The sequence below is a fragment of the Bufo bufo genome, chromosome 2 (genome assembly GCF_905171765.1).
Source record: "Bufo bufo chromosome 2, aBufBuf1.1, whole genome shotgun sequence".
Lineage (NCBI taxonomy): Eukaryota > Metazoa > Chordata > Amphibia > Anura > Bufonidae > Bufo > Bufo bufo.
In genome coordinates this window covers 170053866-170073269 of record NC_053390.1, presented here as the reverse complement: position 1 = coordinate 170073269, position 19404 = coordinate 170053866, and the positions used below count along the sequence as shown (strand labels likewise).

Sequence of the window (19404 nt, the reverse complement as noted above, 5' to 3'; positions counted from 1 at the left end):
TTGCTTGGCTTGGGATTGTGGTTTCCTCTTTTACAGCTCTATTTTCTGCTAGGGCTGGTGGGCCCCCATAAGGTCTTGTTTCACCACCTCCAGGTAAAATTGTAGGTGTTGTGACCTGTGTTCTTTCTAATTACAGACTATGGCTTCCCCTAAGGATCCGGATCAGCGTAAAACTGGGGCCAAGAGGAAGCATCTGGCGTGTTACGAATGTAACACCCCCTTAGACGACAGCTGTCCGTACTCTAGATGTGAGAGTTGTCGCACGGCATCCACGGAACCCACGATGCAAGAAATGTTTCAGTGGACGAAGACATACGTGGATGACTCCATTATGGGAGTGGTGCAGCTGCTGAATGAGAGGCTACCATGACCCTCTCAGACTCCCATGGAGGTGGTCGCACTGGTCGAAAGACCTACCCCCTGTTCTCCGGGGTCGTCTTCTTCTGAGGAAGAAGAATCTACTTCTTGCTTTTTCCCTCCAGAAAAGACGCAGAAGTTACTCAAGTCCATCAGGTCGGGGGACCATGATGTTGACATGGGGGAGTCCTCCGATCCCGCCGGACGGACACAGCGTGTCTTTAGAGCGGATGAGACCCTTCTCTCCGTGATGCGCACGGAATGGAGAAAGCCTGAGAAAGGTCCAGTTCTCACTAGAAAATTCAAACTGATGTACCCGATGGCTAAACCCTTGGTGGAATCGTGGGGTTCCGTTCCCAAGGTGGACATGGCTATTGCCAAGTTGTCCCGGCGCACTCTAGTTCCTGCAGACGATGGGTCTAGTCTGCAGGACCCTCTAGACCGGAGGGCAGAGAGCACCCTTAGAAGGAGTTACGTGGCGGCTGCTGCCTCCGCATCAACTTCTATTGCGGCCACGGAGGTAGCCGCCTATTTACGCTCTGAGCTTAACCGAATCCAGACGGACGTTGATCAGAGCGTATCAAGGGATGATATCCTGGCAGCCTTCAAGTCAGCCAATCTGGCCATGGACTTTCTGGTCGATTCTACCCAGCTGAAGCTGGCCGCCAAAACTATGGCCCTAGCTTCGGCTGCCCGCAGACCACTCTGGCTGAAACCTTGGATCGCTGATAACGCGTCCAAGTTCAATCTTTGTGGGCTCCCCTTCGAACCGGATAGGCTATTCGGGTCCGAATTGGACAAGATAATGGAGGGGCTCTCCGATAAAAAGGGGAAGAGCCTCCCCCAGCAGCCCTTTCGGGGACGCCCCAGGCAGGAGAAGAAAGGCGGCAGCAGTCTAGGCGCAGAGATTGGGGGGACCATCTCGTAAATATTCGAGACGCTCCCGTAAACCCACCAGGGAGGCAAAACCCTCCTGACTATGGGCCTCTTCGAGGCTCTTGGATAAGCCCTGCTGCCCCTGCAGTATCTCCCCTAGATTTTCCCGTACCCCTCCCCCAGATTCCCGTGGGGGGTCGTCTTACCCATTTCAAAGACTCTTGGAGCCGGTTGATTGCAGACCCCTGGGTCCAGGACATAGTTTCCCTCGGGTACCGGGTAGATCTTATCTCTCTCCCCCCAGAGAGATTCATCGCCACACGAAACTTCGGGTCTGCCAAACAAGTGGTCCTAGAAGCTTACATTCAGGACTATATTTCCAAGGGAGCCCTAGAGGAGGTGCCGGCAAGGGAGAGGGGCCTAGGGATTTATTCACCAGTGTTCCTGGTTCCCAAAAAGACGGGAGATCTCCGGATGATCATCGACTTGAGATTTCTCAATCGATTTATAAGGAAAACAAGGTTTCGCATGGAAACCATAAAGGTCAGTCAGCCATATCCTCAACCCTGGGGACGTCATGGCTACTCTGGACCTCAAGGATGCGTATCTTCACATTCCGATCCATTCCGCGTCCCGGAAACTCCTCAGGATCGCGGTCCAGATTTCAGGGGTTCGCAGGCACTTTCAGTTCGCCGCGCTTCCATTCGGAATCTCTTCTGCCCCCCTTATCTTCACCAAGGTGGTGGTGTCGGTGGTGGCAGCTTTGAGACTTCAAGGACTGACTATTATTCCTTATCTGGATGATTGGCTTTTCATAGCCTCTTCAGTTCCGATCCTTACCCACCATCTTCAGGTCGCAATCTCTTTTCTCTTCCGCCTAGGCTGGATTATCAACTGGCAGAAGTTGAATGTGAGCCCATCGACTTCAATCCATTACTTAGGATTCGTGGTCGACTCTGTGGAGATGTCCCTCCGGTTGACTCCAGAAAGGAGAGCGCGGATTCAGGACCTAGCAAAGGTCCTTTATGTCCCTCGTCGAGTCTCCAACCAGCTTGGGTCATATTGACTACAGACGCGTCCCTTGTAGGCTGGGGCGCTCACCTGGACGGATCCCCAATACAGGGATCTTGGTCTCCTCTGGAGCGGCGTCTTTCTTCCAATCTTCGCGAGATGCGAGCTATCCGGCTAGCCCTCCTTCACTTTGCCCCTCAGATCCGGGGCAAAGCAGTGAAAGTCCAGTCAGACAATATGACTGCAGTTCTCTATATAAACAAACAGGGAGGCACAAGATCATTGACCCTTCTGTCAGAGATCGGGGTGATTCTTCGGTGGGCAGAGACGAACCTTTCCCATCTATCTGCCGTTCATATTCGAGGCTCCCTCAATATGATAGCGGACCGCTTAAGTCGAGGATTACCGACCATGGAGTGGTCTCTGCATCCGGAGATCTTCAGGCAGCTAGTTCACAGATGGGGTATGCCAGAAGTGGATCTCATGGCAACCAGGTTCAACGCCAAGGTGCTGAGGTTCTGTTCCCTCTACAGGGAAGACAACCCCCTGGCGATAGATGCTCTGTCAATACCGTGGAGGTTCAGGCTGGCTTACATCTTCCCTCCGTTTTCCATGATACCGAGGGTATTGATGAAAATCCGTCAGGATCAGGCCTCGGTAATAGCCATCATACCGTTTTGGCCCAGAAGATCCTGGTTTACCCAGCTCATTCAGATGAGTCGGGGACAATACTGGAGACTCCCCCCGGAGCAGACCCTGGTGTCGTGGGACACTCACCTCTGGCCAGATCTGCACAGGTTCAACCTGACAGCCTGGAGGTTGATCAGTCCCTTCCCAACATAGAAGGGCTTTCCGAGTCGGTCCTGAGAACTTTGTCGCATTCCCGAGCAGAGTCTACAAAGAAGGCCTACTCCAGGATCATGAGAATCTTCGTGGCATGGTGTGATTCCAGACAGGTGGCGTCCGCAGATCCGCCCCTTCCTGCGATACTTTAATTTCTTCAAGATGGATTAGATAGAGGCCTATCTCCAGCTACCTTGAAGGTACAGGTTTATGCCATCTCGGCCTGTCTCAACAGGCCACATTCTCGGGACCCACTCATTAAACGCTTCCTGAAGGGAGCTGAAAGACTAAAGCCTACTATACTGAAACCTATCCCCCAGTGGGATCTTTCAGTAGTGCTCAGGGGGCTAGCATCTCCCACCTTCGAGCCCTTGGAGGAGGTAAATTTCAAATTTTTGACTTTAAAGATGGTCTTTCTTCTGGCTATAGCTTCAGCCAAAAGAATTTCTGAATTGCAGGCTCTCTCTGCAATTCACCCGTACATTATTTTCCTACAGGATAGAGTACTCCTGAAGTTTTTACCCTACTTCAGGCCTAAGGTGCCTACTTTCCAGAACATCAATCAGGTAATCTCTTTACCAGTTTTGTTTACAGCCTCCTCCTCTGATACTCCAGCTAGAGACCCGCTGGATATTTCAAGATGCCTCCAGATCTATGTGGATAGATCTAGAGAGTTCAGGATAGATGAGAATCTTCTTATCCTGTTTGCCGGTAAGTTTAAAGGCCGTAAAGCGTCTAAAGCTACCATTAGTTGCTGGATTAAGGAGGCCATTATGGAAGCTTTCGTCTCCCAATTCTTAGATCCTCCTGAGTTTGTGAGAGCCCATTCTACTAGGGCGGTCTCCACCTCGGGTGCGGAGAGAAGACTCCTCCCCTTAGAGTTGATCTGTAAGGCGGCCTCCTGGAGCTCTGAGTCAACCTTCATCTCCCATTATAGGATAGATGCTAGGATGGCAGAGTTTTCGGCTTTTGGGCAGACTGTTCTTAGTTCTGCCAGGCATGAGGACCCTCCCTAGGGGATTCTTCTTGCTATCTCCCCATCTGTGCTGCTGGTAGGACGTAAGGGAATCGTTAATTTCTAACGATAATTTGTTTTCCCTTAGTCCTAACAGCAGCACACAAATATCCCACCCTAAATACATTATGCTTGTTAAAAACACGGTGGGCTGGGGGGTGATCTCCTCCCTTTCAGGGAGCTGAAGATCGTTTATTGGTTCTTTGGGCTCATTAAAATTCCGCCGGTCCTACCAGTCCACAGGGGCAGTTAACCCCATCTGTGCTGCTGTTAGGACTAAGGGAAAACAAATTATCGTTAGAAATTAACGATTAGCTGCTGCTGACACATGAAAATACCGGCTCTTACTTCACCGAGGCCAGGAACCTCGGTGACACATACCTATCATCAATGATGACCCCTTGTACCTTCCTACAATATATATATATAAAAACCATGGCCACAAGTTTTAATACACTAAGAAACTCTGCAATCTAATGATTTTTGTGAGAGGACACTGAAAGAACTAGGTAACCAATCTAATCCAAGCCCTTTCTACCACCTGCTTTCTACCAACTCAAAAATATATCCCGCATCCGCACTTTCCTCAACCAGGAGTCTGGAAAAATGCTTGTACATGCCCTCATCATCTCCCACCTAGACTACTGTACTGTAACATCCTCCTCTGTGGCCTTCCATCTAGCACTCTCGCACCCCTCCAATCTACCCTCAACTCTGCAGCCTGACTAATCCACCTCTCACCCTATTACTCCTCTGTCTCTCCCCTCGGCCAATCCCTTCACTGGCTCCCCATTGCCCAGCAAATTCAGTTCAAAATACTAACAACTACAAACAAGGCCGTCCACAACTTGTCCCCTCTATACATCTCTGAGCTACTTTCCTGATACATCCCCACACATAATCTCTGATCCTCACAAGACCTTCTCTCCTCTCCTTACAATCGTCTCCAGGATTTCTCCCGTGCATCTCCCATACTCTGGAACTCTCTACCCCAACACATCACTCTCACCTACAGTGGAATCCTTCAAAAGAAACCTGAAAACCCACCTCTTCAGACAGGCCTACAACAAGTGACACTGCTGCCTCTATACCGCCATGACCAGCTTTATCCTCACATACTGTGTCCTTCCTCCATACCTCATAGATTGTAAGCCCTCATGGGTAGAGTCCCCTCTCCTTTACCAGTTTGTAACTCGTCTTGTTCATCCTTAGCGCAATTGTCCGTCTCATGTATGTGCACCCCATTTCATATGTTCAGCGACATGGAATGAATGGCGCTTTAACAATAAATAATAATAATGACAACAAGTAGTTGATTTCTCTCCGTTAGAGGCATAACTTCAACAGAGGGGCCCGGAGGGAGGAGGGGACAAGCTCCAGACTTCCTCTCTTCCAAAAATGAAAGTACTGCATTTTCATGGAGCTGCCACTAGGGGGAGCTCAGTGGAAAGAGATTATTACAGTACATTTATAAATTTCTGTGCATTGAGCTCCCCCTAGTGGTGGTTGTTGGCAGCCAGTTCTGTAATATATTATTTGAAGGGAAGCAGTGATTTAGAGCTGTATGTTGGAGACATATCAATGTATTTAGGTCAGCTGTCTTGTGTAAATACACAGAAATATGCTGTGCAGAGTGAAGCACCTTTTCCGATACAGAAGTCTGCCACCTGCCCAGCGATCTTCATCCTTGTATTGTGCGTGCACCGAACACGCTGCCATGAGACTTCAGGTGAGTGCATAGCAGACGGTGGCAGGGAACAAGAGACAGGAGAGTGCTTTTTCTTTTTTTTTCTCTCCAATATGTGGGCACTACTGGGGGCATTAATACAAGCTGGAGCACTGGGGGACGGGACATTATAATTCATTGGCCATTAGTACAGGCTAGAGCAGTAAAGGGGGGTGGGGTCATTATAATTCATAGGGCACTACTGCCCAATATGGGCCAGAGTACTACAGGGAAGGCATTAGAATTCATGGGGCTCTACTGGGGGCATTAGTACAATATATTAATCAGGTGTCAACGAACATACATTAGCTATTACTAAACAAATTCACAGGAGCAAATCTGTTCACTTATTTCCAGGTGTTAATGTCTGCCGGAATCCTCTGCCACAAGTGTGAAAGTACTCTTAGATGAGCACAAACTACTACAAATTATATTTGTAATTGTAGACATCTATATAAAACTTTTTATATTACTTTTTAAAATGATCATTTGCAACAAACAATGAAAAAAGCGTTAAGTGAACCTGTCAAAAACGGAATTACCTGTTATTCTTTTACAGTAATTCAATTGTCTCACAAAGGAGAAAATCAGAGGATGATACGGATGCCTACCAGTTGCTTTCACTTACAGATTTTCATAAATCCTATTAATTCCAGGGAATAATTTAAATGTAATTGTAACCATTAGGGAGGCATAGAGTGAGAGCACTTTCCGCTCTACTAATCAGGAGCATTTTGAGAACTCATACAGAGGTGGAAACTCCTATATTGAAGGGGATTAGCCTGTTAAAACATAGGGTTGCCATTGCCAATACACAATTTAGCCTGAATCCATGCTGCTCTGAATTTCTCCATGATGGCCTGGTGAAGTGTAGCGGCCCAAGCACAGTCACTGCCCCAGAGTCTCTGCACTATTCGGAGTAGTGGCGCATGCTCTAGACTGAGATGTCCAGCTCTGTTAATTAAGAGGCAGGGGACACACGCTTGCAGGTGTAGAGACAAATTCATTTGCTTATCTCTAGTAAGGGGCGATTGGGACAATTCTCAGACAAGAACATTTGTAGAAATGCAGGTTCCCGATAATTGCCATGTGTAAACGTGCCACTGATTACCTGGAAAACAAGCAAACGCTCATTCATTGGGCAAGCGCATATTTCATAGAAATCATCATTTGTCGGCAGCACCATGTGTGAACAAGGATGTGCTATCAACAAGCAGGAAATCTGGAATTTGGGTAAATGAAAGCAGGAACCAGACTGATTCTGCTGCCCATAAGAACTGCTCATCACTTACACAAGATGTGGCCATTCTCCCTGTAGATTGTTCTATAGACATTCTGTTAGTGTCGCTAAAAGTTTATTATGGACCACTCCTGTGGGTACACGCGTCTCTAATTCTCTAGGGCTGAGACTGTTCTGTTACATTTCATTAACAAATCTTGATAATAATTAGAAATAAATAAAAATAATGTTGAAAACCCTATTAAAGCACCATAACAAAGCTGTATGGGGACGATGTGATAATAAGAAAAAGATGTGCAGATAATAGTATTTTTATGCAAAATATGTTCACACTAGGATCATTTCCTTTTCATCAGGTTACAGTTGTTTTTTGAACAGAAACTTGCCAGAACCTGGGTTAGTCTTTACGGTAAGAGAAAAGGGGCATGGGATGTGTTGCAAAATGGACCACGTGTCTGCCATGCCTCCCATGAACACAGAAGCCATGACGCCAGCGTGAGGTAAAGGAGGTAAAACTCATTTTATAATTAACCGGCAGAAAGAAATCTGCTCAGTCTGAAACACCCTTAAAAGGTTTTGTCAGAATTTCATTATTGAAGGCCTATGATCAGGATAGGTAAATTAATACCCAATTAAAGGGGGTCCGACATGCCGCACCTTTGGTGATAAACTGTTCTGTAGTAGCCCTGGCGCCGTCCATTGTGTAGTGGACAGAGCTGGTTACTGTGGCATTTTCCTTATTTCTACTACACAAAGGACGAAGTTGTGAAGTTTTGACGCTGACTTACAAAAGCAGAGCTACAGTACAGCAGAACAGCTGACCACTGGGGGTCCGGGGTGTCATGCCCATGCTGATCAGATTTTGATGGCCTACCTTGAGGATAGGCCATCAATAGTAAAATCATGTAAAACCCCTTTATTTTGGTAATATCCACCGAATAGGTGGTAAATATTAGATTAGTGAAGGTCCATCCACTGAGTTTACCCCAAATGCAAAGAACCTGGGCCCATATCTTGTGAAATGAATGGAGAAGCTGGTTAAGCACATGCACTGCCACTCTATTAATTTATATGGGACTGACAGAAATGGTCAAGCACTATACTCCTCTAACCCCCGACAGTCCCATAAAGAATAAATGGAGGGGCACAGGGCATGCTCAACCAGCCTCGTATTCATTTTGAGAAGTAACTAACCGTTGCGCTCCAGGATCAAATTTTTGCGGAAAAGAATAGGACAAGTTTTATATTTTTTCGGACATACGGAACGGAACAACGGAAACGGACAGCACACATTGTGCTGTCCGATTTTTTCCAGGACCCATTGAAAATGAATGGGTACAGAACTGGTCCAGATCTGTTCCGCATAAAACGGAACAGAACAGGAAAGAAAAACGGACGTGTGAATGGACCCTTAATGTGAACATTCAGTATTTACTACCAGAAGATCACTCTGCCTTGGTCACGTGAAGATAGAAAAGTGAATGGTTCATGACAAAAGAGATGATAATTGTACTGCAATGAGCTGTGAGCTCAAAGGGAATCTGTCACCAGTAAATTCACTGTTAAACCGGGCATCATACCTTCTAGAGTTGGCTCACCTAAATGTCCTATGCCAGCCGCTCCTTCTCCTCGTCTGACTTAGCCCTACAAGGCATTCTGCCTGGTTTAACAGTGAGTTTCCCATTAAAGTGAATGGGCCCAGGTTGCATAGACGCTATTCCATGTATGGCGCTGTGCTCGGTGTGCTGTGAGGAAGCTACAGCACTCCCCAGAGCACCTTGGCCTCTTTACGTCGTACAACTATATACATTGTTGGTAGAGTCTTTAAAGATGGTGCCCGGTTCAGAGCAGAGTGGGCTCTATAGCCACCAGGTGACTTCTGTTTCACACAAAAGCATCACTCAAATCTGACTATAACATCTGAAATGTTAAGAAAATGGAAGCTCGGGCTACCAAGGCAGGAAGTAATGTCTTCAGCAATAATAGGCCAGAGCCTGTACAAGGCTTCTAGTCCTATTACTGGTATATTTCAATTCAGGCCTGCAGGTGGCAGCACTGGATTAGAATACACAGATTTTTGTATTCCGTAATCAATACAATTCTATTACTGAATACAAATGGTAATCTAATTATTGCATTTTGGGTTTCCCTGGTTGGCCTAAAAAAAAAGTAAAAAAAAAATAATAAAAAATAAAAGAAGAGGTTTAAAAAAAATAAAAAAAATAAAAAAACTCAAACAATCAAAAAAAATAAACATCATATGTATTTCCATGTCCAAAAATGCCTTTGCTATTAAAATATAAAAATATTTATCCCATACGGTGAATGGCATAATGGAAAAAATATATATGAAAATACTTTTTTTCACAGTTTTTATTTATTTCAGTATTAAAACACATGAAAAACTACACAAATGAAGGGAACTGGTCAGTTTTACCAGATAGTGAATGTCATAAAAACAAAACCCATAAAAACTGTGGCAGAATTGCATTTTTTTCCAATTCCATAATTTTATTCCAGCTTCCCACTACATCCAATTCAAAATTAAATGGTGTCATTAGAAAGTACATGCAGTTATGTAAATGGAAAAATAAAAAAAAGATATGGCTCCGGAAAGGCGGTTAGTGAAAAAATGCAAAAATGGAAAATAGTCCAGTAATGAAGTGGTTAAACTACTGATTGGTGGTAGTGCTGGGTGTCTCCCGATCAGGTACTGATGACTTATCCTGAGGACAGGCCATCAATATTCTTCTCCCAGAAAACCCCTTTAACACCACTGGCATGTCTTTTACAAGAACAATGATACTTACAAAGAATGTCTGCATATACCATACAAGTGGTAGAAAAATGTATTTAATGGGGGAGATATAGCAAGACTGGCGCAACCATACGCTAATCTTGATCTTCCTGCAGTGGCATGAGATCTGCCTCTTAATAAATTAGGCACAAGCCTCTTAGCAAATCAGATGCATCTCAGCCCTGCAGCAGAAACTGAAGTCTATGGCATAGACTTCAGCTATCACTTCTGCCACTTCCTGGCGAAAGCTATAGTAACTGCAGTGGGCTGTGCAAAGCCACGCTCCATTCTCCCCATAACTTCAGAAAAGTGCCAAGAAGCTAAAAAAGTCGCAAATTATGGTGCATATAAGGAGTGCGACATAATCTGCGTTTTTTCTTCTTTTTTTTTTAACAACAGTGGTGTAAACAGCTTAATAAATGTCCCAATGTGTGTTTTATACTTTCTAAAATTCTATTGAGACTGAAATAATTTGCTGCAGTGAATATTTATTGCTGTGAAATGTACTTCAAAGGCTATGTACACCTTTGGGGGTATTTTTTTTATTTATTAGTGCATTGTACTCATTATGAGCTATAAATCATTTTTTTCAATAGGTCTTTAATAAAAAATATGGAGTCCCTTTCTCTGTACAGAGCGGAGATGCTCTACTAGCAGGATCTGAATTTTGTCTCTGCTCTGTCAGACAGGGATCTGATGGGCTCCTTATCTCTGCTCTCAGACCTTATAAACACTCAAAGCTCAATCCTTATCTTACTGATAAGAATGTGGCTTAAATAAGTGTTTATGACCTCTTAGTAGTTTAGAGATAAGAGTTATTCAAAGTCAAAATACCAGTCACACAGTTAGAAAAACAGTTAACCCTTTGTGACAGAATGGTTCAATATTTTTAATAAAGACCAATTGATAAAATGATGGAATGAGGAAAATGCAATAATAAAATAATTGTCCCCAAAGGTGTACATAGCCTCTAAAAACCCATGGATGGGAACCCCTCATTGCAGTGCTCTGGATTACTTGGCAAGGACATGTAGTCCACTGAATAACCACACTGGACCCACCAGAAGCTTTCCTCAGATCTTACCGCTGAGGGTTCCAACTGCCTGGGGAAAGGGGGGTTGTTGTAGTCGAGAAGATTAAGGTGCTTTAATGCAATATAATGTCTAGTGTGATGATAGTTTCTATAGTACAGTAACACTGCAAGTTCTTACCTCTGATTTTTCCAATTTTGTCTGAGCGTCGATCTGAGTTACAATTTCATTCATATTGGTTTCTAGAACCATACCTCCCATCACCATTTCTGCAAGTATGTTGTGCACCTAACGGAAAGACAGAAAGACTGTTAAACATCCACTTGTACAGAAAATGTCTGGCAGAAATACAAATCCTTCCCTGCTCCCTCTTATATAGATGCATATATACATTGTACTGTATTTGTCTACATTGTCTGGATAAATCCCAGAAAGCCAACGTGCCTAGGTCTAACTTTTGGGACTACCAGACTGGTATAGATGGATCCCAACATCTACAACAGCTTATCCATCCCTGTAACACTTGTATTAATATTTTCTGCTCTTGAAAGGTAATTGTTCTCTATGCAAAGATCCAGCTGGTGTGGGGTCTTACAGGCAATGCTCCCTGTGAAAAAATATGTAAATCAGCTGTCTTTCAGAAGGAAGAAAGCTGTATCTCTAGTGCTACCTATGGTGTCGCTGCAATTTAGGACAAGTCCCAAACTAGGGGACTACACCGCCACCTCGCTTGTCTGTGGGATTCAAATAGGTTAATGGTCTTCCCCTATGCCAAGGGAAGTCAGCCGGCCTAAGAATCAAAAAGACGCAGATAACTTGCTTTGTGAGGATTCTCTCCCAGGGGTAGGCAGTGGAACTCTTATTAACTTTAGCCTGGGGGGTCTACACCCCCTTACACACTAATTATAATAAAACCAATTAGAAGCATTTATTAACCCTTATATTATTTTTGCATTTAAAAATTTCTTCTCTGCCTTCCTGGAGCTATAACTTTCTTTATTTTTCCCGTTCACATATCCATATGATGGCTTGTTTTCTGTGGGACAAGTTGTACTTTCTAATACTACCATTTAATATGGCATACAATGTAGTGGGAAGCAGGAAATAAAATCCAAATGGTGTGGAATTGGGAAAAAAAACGCAATTCCTCCACAGTTTTAGGTTTATTTTTTCCTCCCCTACTGCGTTCCCTATGTGGCAAAACGTACCTGTGCCCTTCATTCTCTGGGTCAGTACTATTACAACTATGACATATATGTATAGGTTTTATGTTTAAATACTGGGAAAAAAAATAAAAATCTAAACTTTGAAAAACATTTTCTTTGCATCACCATTCTGAACCCCATAACTTTTATTTATAGTTATGTCTACTGAGCTGTGTGGGGGCTCATTTTTTGAGGGATGGTCTGTAGCTTTTAGTGATACCATTTTGGAGAGTGTGTGTCTTTTTGACCACATTTTATTCAATTTTTGGGGGTAAGAGAAGCAATGAAAAAAATGGTGAATCGGCCATTTGATACTTTGTTTTATTACGCTATTCTCCATATTGGAAAAATATTTTTATATTTTAATAGTACTGGCGGTTTCAGACATGGTGATCCCCATGATGTTTATATTTGTTATTATTTATTTTTTTATTCTAAAGGAAAGGGAGGTGATTTAAATTTTTATATTTTTTTTTTTACCTTTTTTTTTGCAGCCCCTCTAGGAGGCTACAATGTCCACTAGTTTGTTTAATACTTCTACTATACTCCCATAGGAGGATAGTAAAATCTTTAATTGGTGATCTCTTATGTTGGCCTGCCACCTGCTGGCCACCATAGGAACTGCAGTTCTAATACGCTGGGTCTCTTCAGAGAGACCCAGCATATTAGAATGTACGACCGGCATCCCCGATCAGCAAAGGAGGATACCAGTCTTAACCTTTCGAGTTTTTCACCCATTTAGATGCCATGGTCGTGCTTGACCATGGCATCTAAAGGCTTTAATGACTGCCATTGGCATTACTGAAACAGAAGATCCGCCGGCTATGGCGCCTGCTGCACCCATGAGCATATGCCATGTTCGAAGACCCTCCCAGCACCGTATATATACGGCGCTGGAAGAGAAGGGGTTAAAGCAACCAATCAAAAATTATGGAAAATTACATCTGTTACATTTAAACATTACACATATGTGCATGATCCGTGGATTTGGAAAAAGCCTCTTTCTAAATAATGCCTTGCTATCTAAGCAGTTCCTCTACTTGCAATTCAACAAAATTAGAGTTCCTTATAAATGATAATTGCAAAACAGATTGAAGAACACACAGGCTATAAAACTATGATTAAACATATGGAGGAAATAATCAAAATGGATGCTGCTTAACACATATACTAAAATATTGCTGACTTCATTGGTTCGTCTTTCCTTGCAGCCTGTAAAAATCCTGCTCTTCATGTCTTATAAAAGTAGATGTTTAGCAGACAGACCGTATATGTTACTTATCGTATATATGTCCATGTGTAACCAAACTTTAAGGCCCCTTTCACATGAGAGAGAGTTTTCGAAGCGGCTGCGATGCTTGATGTGAACGCATCGCACCGACACTGAATCCTGACCCATTTATTTCAATGGGTCTGTGTACATGAGTGTTTTTTTTTTCTTCACGCATCAGTTCTGCGTTGCGTGAAAAACGCAGCATGTTCTATATTCTGCATTCTTCACGCAGCCCTGGCCCCATGGAAGTGAACGGGACTTCAGTGAAAAACACATTGTACCCGGAAACAAGTGCGGATGAAATGCGTTTTTCACTGATGGTTTCTAAGAGATGTAGTTTGTAAATCTTCATTTTTTTATCAAAACGCATTGCTCCCGCACAGAAAAAAATTAACAACTGAACGCAATCGCAGACAAAACTGACTGAACTTGCTTGCAAAATGGTACGAGTTTCACTGAACGCATCCTGAACGCATCCGGAGCCAATCCGTCACACAGCACGGCCAGACCTCAAGTGGTGATCCTACTTACCTCATCGCCGCTGCAGGTTTCTGGCTCCACTACTGCCCCTCTGGCTCTGTAGGTCCTGGGTATACAGTGGGGCAAAAAAGTATTTAGTCAGCCACCAATTGTGCAAGTTCTCCCACTTAAAAAAGATGAGAGAAGCCTGTCATTTTCACCATAGGTATACCTCAACTATGAGAGACATAAATCCAGAAAATCACATTGTCTGATTTTTAAAGAATTTATTTGCAAATTATGGTGGAAAAATAAGTATTTGGTCAATAACAAAAGTTCATCTCAATACTTTGGTATATACCCTTTGTTGGCAATGACAGAGGTCAAACGTTTTCTGTAAGTCTTCACAAAGTTTTCACACACTGTTGCTGGTATTTTGGCCCATTCCTCCATGCAGATCTCCTCTAGAGCAGTGATGTTTTGGGGCTGTCGCTGGGCAACACAGACTTTTAACTCCCTCCAAAGGTTTTCTATGGGGTTGAGATCTGGAGACTGGCTAGGCCACTCCAGGACCTTTAAATGCTTCTTACGAAGCCACTCCTTCGTTGCCTGGCGACCCCTGCCACGTTTCATCTTGAATGCCCTTGCTGATGGAAGGAGGTTTTCACTCAAAATCTCACGATACATGGCCCCATTCATTCTTTCCTTTACAGGGTTCAGTCGTCCTGGTCCCTTTGCAGAAAAACAGCCCCAAAGCATGATGTTTCCACCCCCATGCTTCACAGTAGGTATGGTGTTCTTTGGATGCAACCCGGCATTCTTTCTCCTCCAAACACGACGAGTTGAGTTTTTACCAAAAAGTTCTACTTTGGTTTCATCTGACCATATGACATTATCCCAATCCTCTTCTGAATCAACCAAATGCTCTCTAGCAATCTTCAGACGGGCCCGAACATGTACTGGCTTAAGCAGGGGGCACACGTCTGGCACTGCAGGATTTGAGTCCCTGGCAGCGTAGTGTGTTACTGATGGTAGCCTTTGTTACTTTAGTCCCAGCTCTCTGCAGGTCATTCACTAGGACCACCCGTGTGGTTCTGGGATTTTTGTTAACCGTTCTTGTGATCATTTTGACCCCAAGGGGTGAGATCTTGCATGGAGGCCCAGATCAAGGGAGAATTTCAGTGGTCTTGTAGGTCTTTTATTTTCTAATAATTGCTCCCACAGTTGATTTCTTCACACCAAGCTGCTTGCCTATTGCAGATTCAGTCTTCCCTGCCTGGTGCAGGTCTACAATTTTGTTTCTGGTGTCCTTTGACAGCTCTTTGGTCTTGGCCACAGTGGAGTTTGGAGTGTGACTGTTTGAGGTTGTGGACAGGTGTCTTTTATACTGATAACAAGTTCAAACAGGTGCCATTAATACAGGTAACGAGTGGAGGACAGAGGAGCCTCTTAAAAAAGAAGTTACAGCTCTGAGAGAGTCAAAATCTTGCTTGTTTGTAGGTGACCAAATACTTATTTTACCGAGGAATTTACCAATTAATTCGTTAGAAATCCTACAATGTGATTTCCTGTATTCTTTCCCCCCATTCTGTCTCAGAGTTGAAGTGTACCTATGATGAAAATTACAGGCCTCTCATCTTTTTAAGTGGGAGAACTTGCACAATTGGTGGCTGACTAAATACTTTTTTGCCCCACTGTATCTGGCTTCAGCAGTCACATGCCCCATGTCAGACTGGATGTAGACACAGAAAGACCTGGGACCTAAAGAGCCAGCGGGGCAGAGATGGAGCAAAAACCCAGCCGTAATTATGATCACCACCTTGGGTTCGGCCATGCTGTGGGGTCTGTAAAACAAATGAAAAGGTGAACAACCCCTTTAAACATGACTGGGGATATCAGCCAAACCAGAGATCCCATCTGCAGGCAGTACTGTTTCAGAGTTCTAGCTCATCAACACAGGGTAGACTTCTGGTTGCATGGGTGAGGGACAACTGGACGAGCTCTTGAAAGGTACTGGTTCTTCTTGTAAAAGCTGGAGTAGATTTGGTCACAAAAACTATTTCTGTCCTTCAGTGTTGTTTATACTGGACAGACTAACACAGTCATGGTACGGTATTAGGGCTCTCCTAAAGATGAAAAGCTGATGTAATATGATGGAAATGTGAACAAGGCCTAAAAAAGATAATTATGTGGGAAATGAGCTTGGTCTGTAGTACCTGCGAAAGATCTGTATCAGCAGATTATTATTATATATAATAATATATATTATTATATATCACGCAACTTCTGTCTTGTCAGTTGATTTCAAGTCATAGAAGACAATGGGAAAAGTTTTAATAGCTATGCAATGGTCCCTCAAGTTACAATAATAAAGGGAATGTCTCACCAGTTTTATGGTGTCCTAACTAAGGGCAACATAAACTACTGACAAATCCCCTTAGCAAAATCCTGGGTAACGTTCTTTAATTGATCCAGCAGTCTTGCCAAAGTTTTGTATTGAACTGCTCCAAGACATGCCAATGAGTACTCATATTTATGAGTTCTCCTCGCCCACCTGCTGCTGATTCATATGGAAAATAAATGTCAATCAGAGGCAGGTGGGCGGGGTGAGCCATGAGCACTCATTGGCATGCACTGGGGCTGTTAGGCCCCTTTCACACGAGCAAGTTTTCTGCACGGGTGCAATGCGTGACGTGAACGCATTGCACCCGCACTGAATCCGGACCCATTCATTTCTATGGGGCTGTGCACACGAGCGGTGATTTTCACGCATCACTTGTGCGTTGCGTGAAAAAAACCGCAGCATGTTCTATATTCTGCGTTTTTCACGCAATGCAGGCCCCATAGAAGTGAATGGGACTGCGTGAAAATCGCAAGCATCCGCAAGCAAGTGCGGATGCGGTGCGATTTTCACGCACGGTTGCTAGGAGACGATCGGGACCCGATCATTATTATTTTCCCATATAACATGGTTATAAGGGAAAATAATAGCATTCTTAATACAGAATGCATAGTACAATAGGGCTGAAGGGGTTAAAAAAATAAAATAAAAATAATATAACTCACCTTAATCCACTTGATCGCGCAGCCTGGCTTCTCTTCTGTCTTCTTCTTTGCTGTGCACAGGAAAAGAACCTTTGATGACGTCACTGCGCTCATCACATGGTCCGTCACATGATCCATCACCATAGTAAAAGATCATGTGATGGACCATGTGATGGAGCGCAGTGACATCATCAAAAGGTCCTATTCCTCAAAGAAGAAGGAGTTAAAAAAAAAAAATTTTATTATTTTTTTAACCCCTCCAGCCCTATTGTACTATGCATTCTGTATTCAGAATTCTATTATTTTCCCTTATAACCATGTTATAAAGGGGAAATATTACAATCTACAGAACACTAAACCAGAACCTGAACTTCTGTGAAGAAGTTCGGGTCTGGGTACCACATTCAGTTTTTTTATCACGCACGTGCAAAACACATTGCACCCGCGCGATAAAAACTGAACAATGGAACGCAGTCAGTCAAAACTAACTGCAATTGGGTAGCTACTCGCGCGGGTTTGCCGCAACGCTTCCAGACACACTCGTCTTTAAGGGGCTTTAGGATTTATAAGTAAGGGCAGCAGAAAACCGGTGACATATTCCCTTTAATTGGTTTCAGGGATGACAGTTGAGTCCATTAGTCTATGGAAAACCAATAATCAGCTCCAAAGCCCCAAAATGTCATCCCGTGATAAGAGAAAAGGAGAAGTTAAGAAAAAGAAGAAGATAAAACATATTTTTTTTAAATATAACAATCTGGAATAGTTGCAGGAAGCTGTAAATCACTTTTTATGGTGAGGACATTCTTCAGGGTCTCGCATAGTACACATGTACCCAAAGGAGCAGGTCATCCTGAAGGGAGGAGTACCGAACATGTAGCATCCCACAGGCGCTACTAGACAACCAATACAGGTGTTTTACCACTGTACTGATTGGTTGGATCTGAGGCATTGTATGTTTAGTCTAGTTTCAACTTATGATAGCACAGAAAAGACCATTGTACACTGAAAAAATTCTATCCTGAGGCCATTGTATCTTGAGGGATTACTGTATTGTAAGGTCCTTTGACTTCATTCTGACCAGGTCCTGTAACAACCAGTTAATTCATTACTTTTTATTTTGCCTCTCCACATTTTAATGGTTATAATTTTTAATTTTTTTATTTACTTAGGCTATTTTTACATTAGCGTTTTAGTTTTCCGGTATTGAGATCAGTCATAGGGGCTCAATACCAGAAAAAAACGCTTCAGTTTTGTCCCCATTCATTGTCAATGGGGACAAAACTAAACTGAACGGAATGCTCGAAAATGCATTCCGTTCCGTTTAGTTGCGTTCCCATACCGGAGAGCAAACCGCAACATGTTGTAGTTTGCTTTCCGTCCTGGGATGCGGAGCAAGACGGATCCGGCATGAACCCCAATGCAAGTCAATGGGGACGGATCTGTTTTCTCTGACACAATAGAAAACGGATCAGTCCTCCATTGACTTAAAGATAATACAACTGGATCCGTTCATAACGGATGCAGACGGTTGTATTATCAGTAACGGAAGCGTTCTTGCTGAACCCTGCCGGATCCAGTAAAAACGCTAGTGTGTAAGTAGCCTTAGATGCATAAGGCCTTGTTTTATGCTGAAAAAAAAATAGATTTTTTGTTGGTAGTACACATAAATTGTTATATAGTTACCAGTATATATTTACATATCAATTCTTTATTTCATTCGAATTTATATCAATTTCTGCAGAATACAGAAATAATTTTTTTTCCTGTTTATTTTTTTACACCTTTCATGGTTCACACTGAATGACCTGTTTTCCAGGCTTTTAATATTGATGACTTATCCTCGGCATAGGTGATCAATATCAGATCGGCGGGGGTCTGACACCCGGCACCCCCTCCCATCAGCTGTATGTAGAGAAGCCATGCACCTGTGCCGTCTCCGTCTCCCGTCCTGCTCACTGATGCTATGTCTATGGCAAGCGAGAGAGACTGGAGACGGCACGGGCATGACGCTTGCCTTCTCTTCATACAGCTAATCGGAGGGGGTGCCGGATGTCAGACCCCCGCCGTACTGATATTGATGACCTATCCTGAGGATAGGTCATCAATAGTAAAAGCCCAGACAACCCCTTTAAATGGATTCTTCAAGTTATTGGATCCTAAGTTAACTTTGATTTCTTTTGTAATGTCTGCGCAATAACAAGCATTTTATACTAAATAGACACTTTTTATATTTGCTGCCATTTTTTATCATTTTTTTTAAACTATTAAGGGATTACATTTTTACAAATTTATTTTAAATGATTGTCCGGGATTTTCATATTGAAGGCCTACCCTCAGGATAATTAAAGGAGATTGTGGAGTCCGCACACCTTTGTATAGTGGTGGGTGCTCGCAGAGGACTTCAGTCGCAGAATATGTAGAGATAATCCACGGCACACCAATGTCTTTTACTTTGCAAATTTATTTTAGGTACAAAGAAATATTCACATTATGGACACATTATGGCCTACAAATATATGTGATTTA

General features: G+C 43.4%; 1 protein-coding gene across 1 annotated transcript in view; it reads right to left on the bottom strand.

Annotated features, from left to right (window-relative positions):
• Window positions 1–19404, bottom strand: part of AP3S1 (adaptor related protein complex 3 subunit sigma 1) — a 112879-nt gene that overhangs the window by 16344 nt on the left and 77131 nt on the right. Inside the window, exon 5 of the mRNA XM_040421654.1 lies at window positions 11077–11184. Within this exon, the coding sequence (XP_040277588.1) occupies window positions 11077–11184 (108 nt within the window). The remainder of the gene's footprint in view (window positions 1–11076; window positions 11185–19404) is intronic.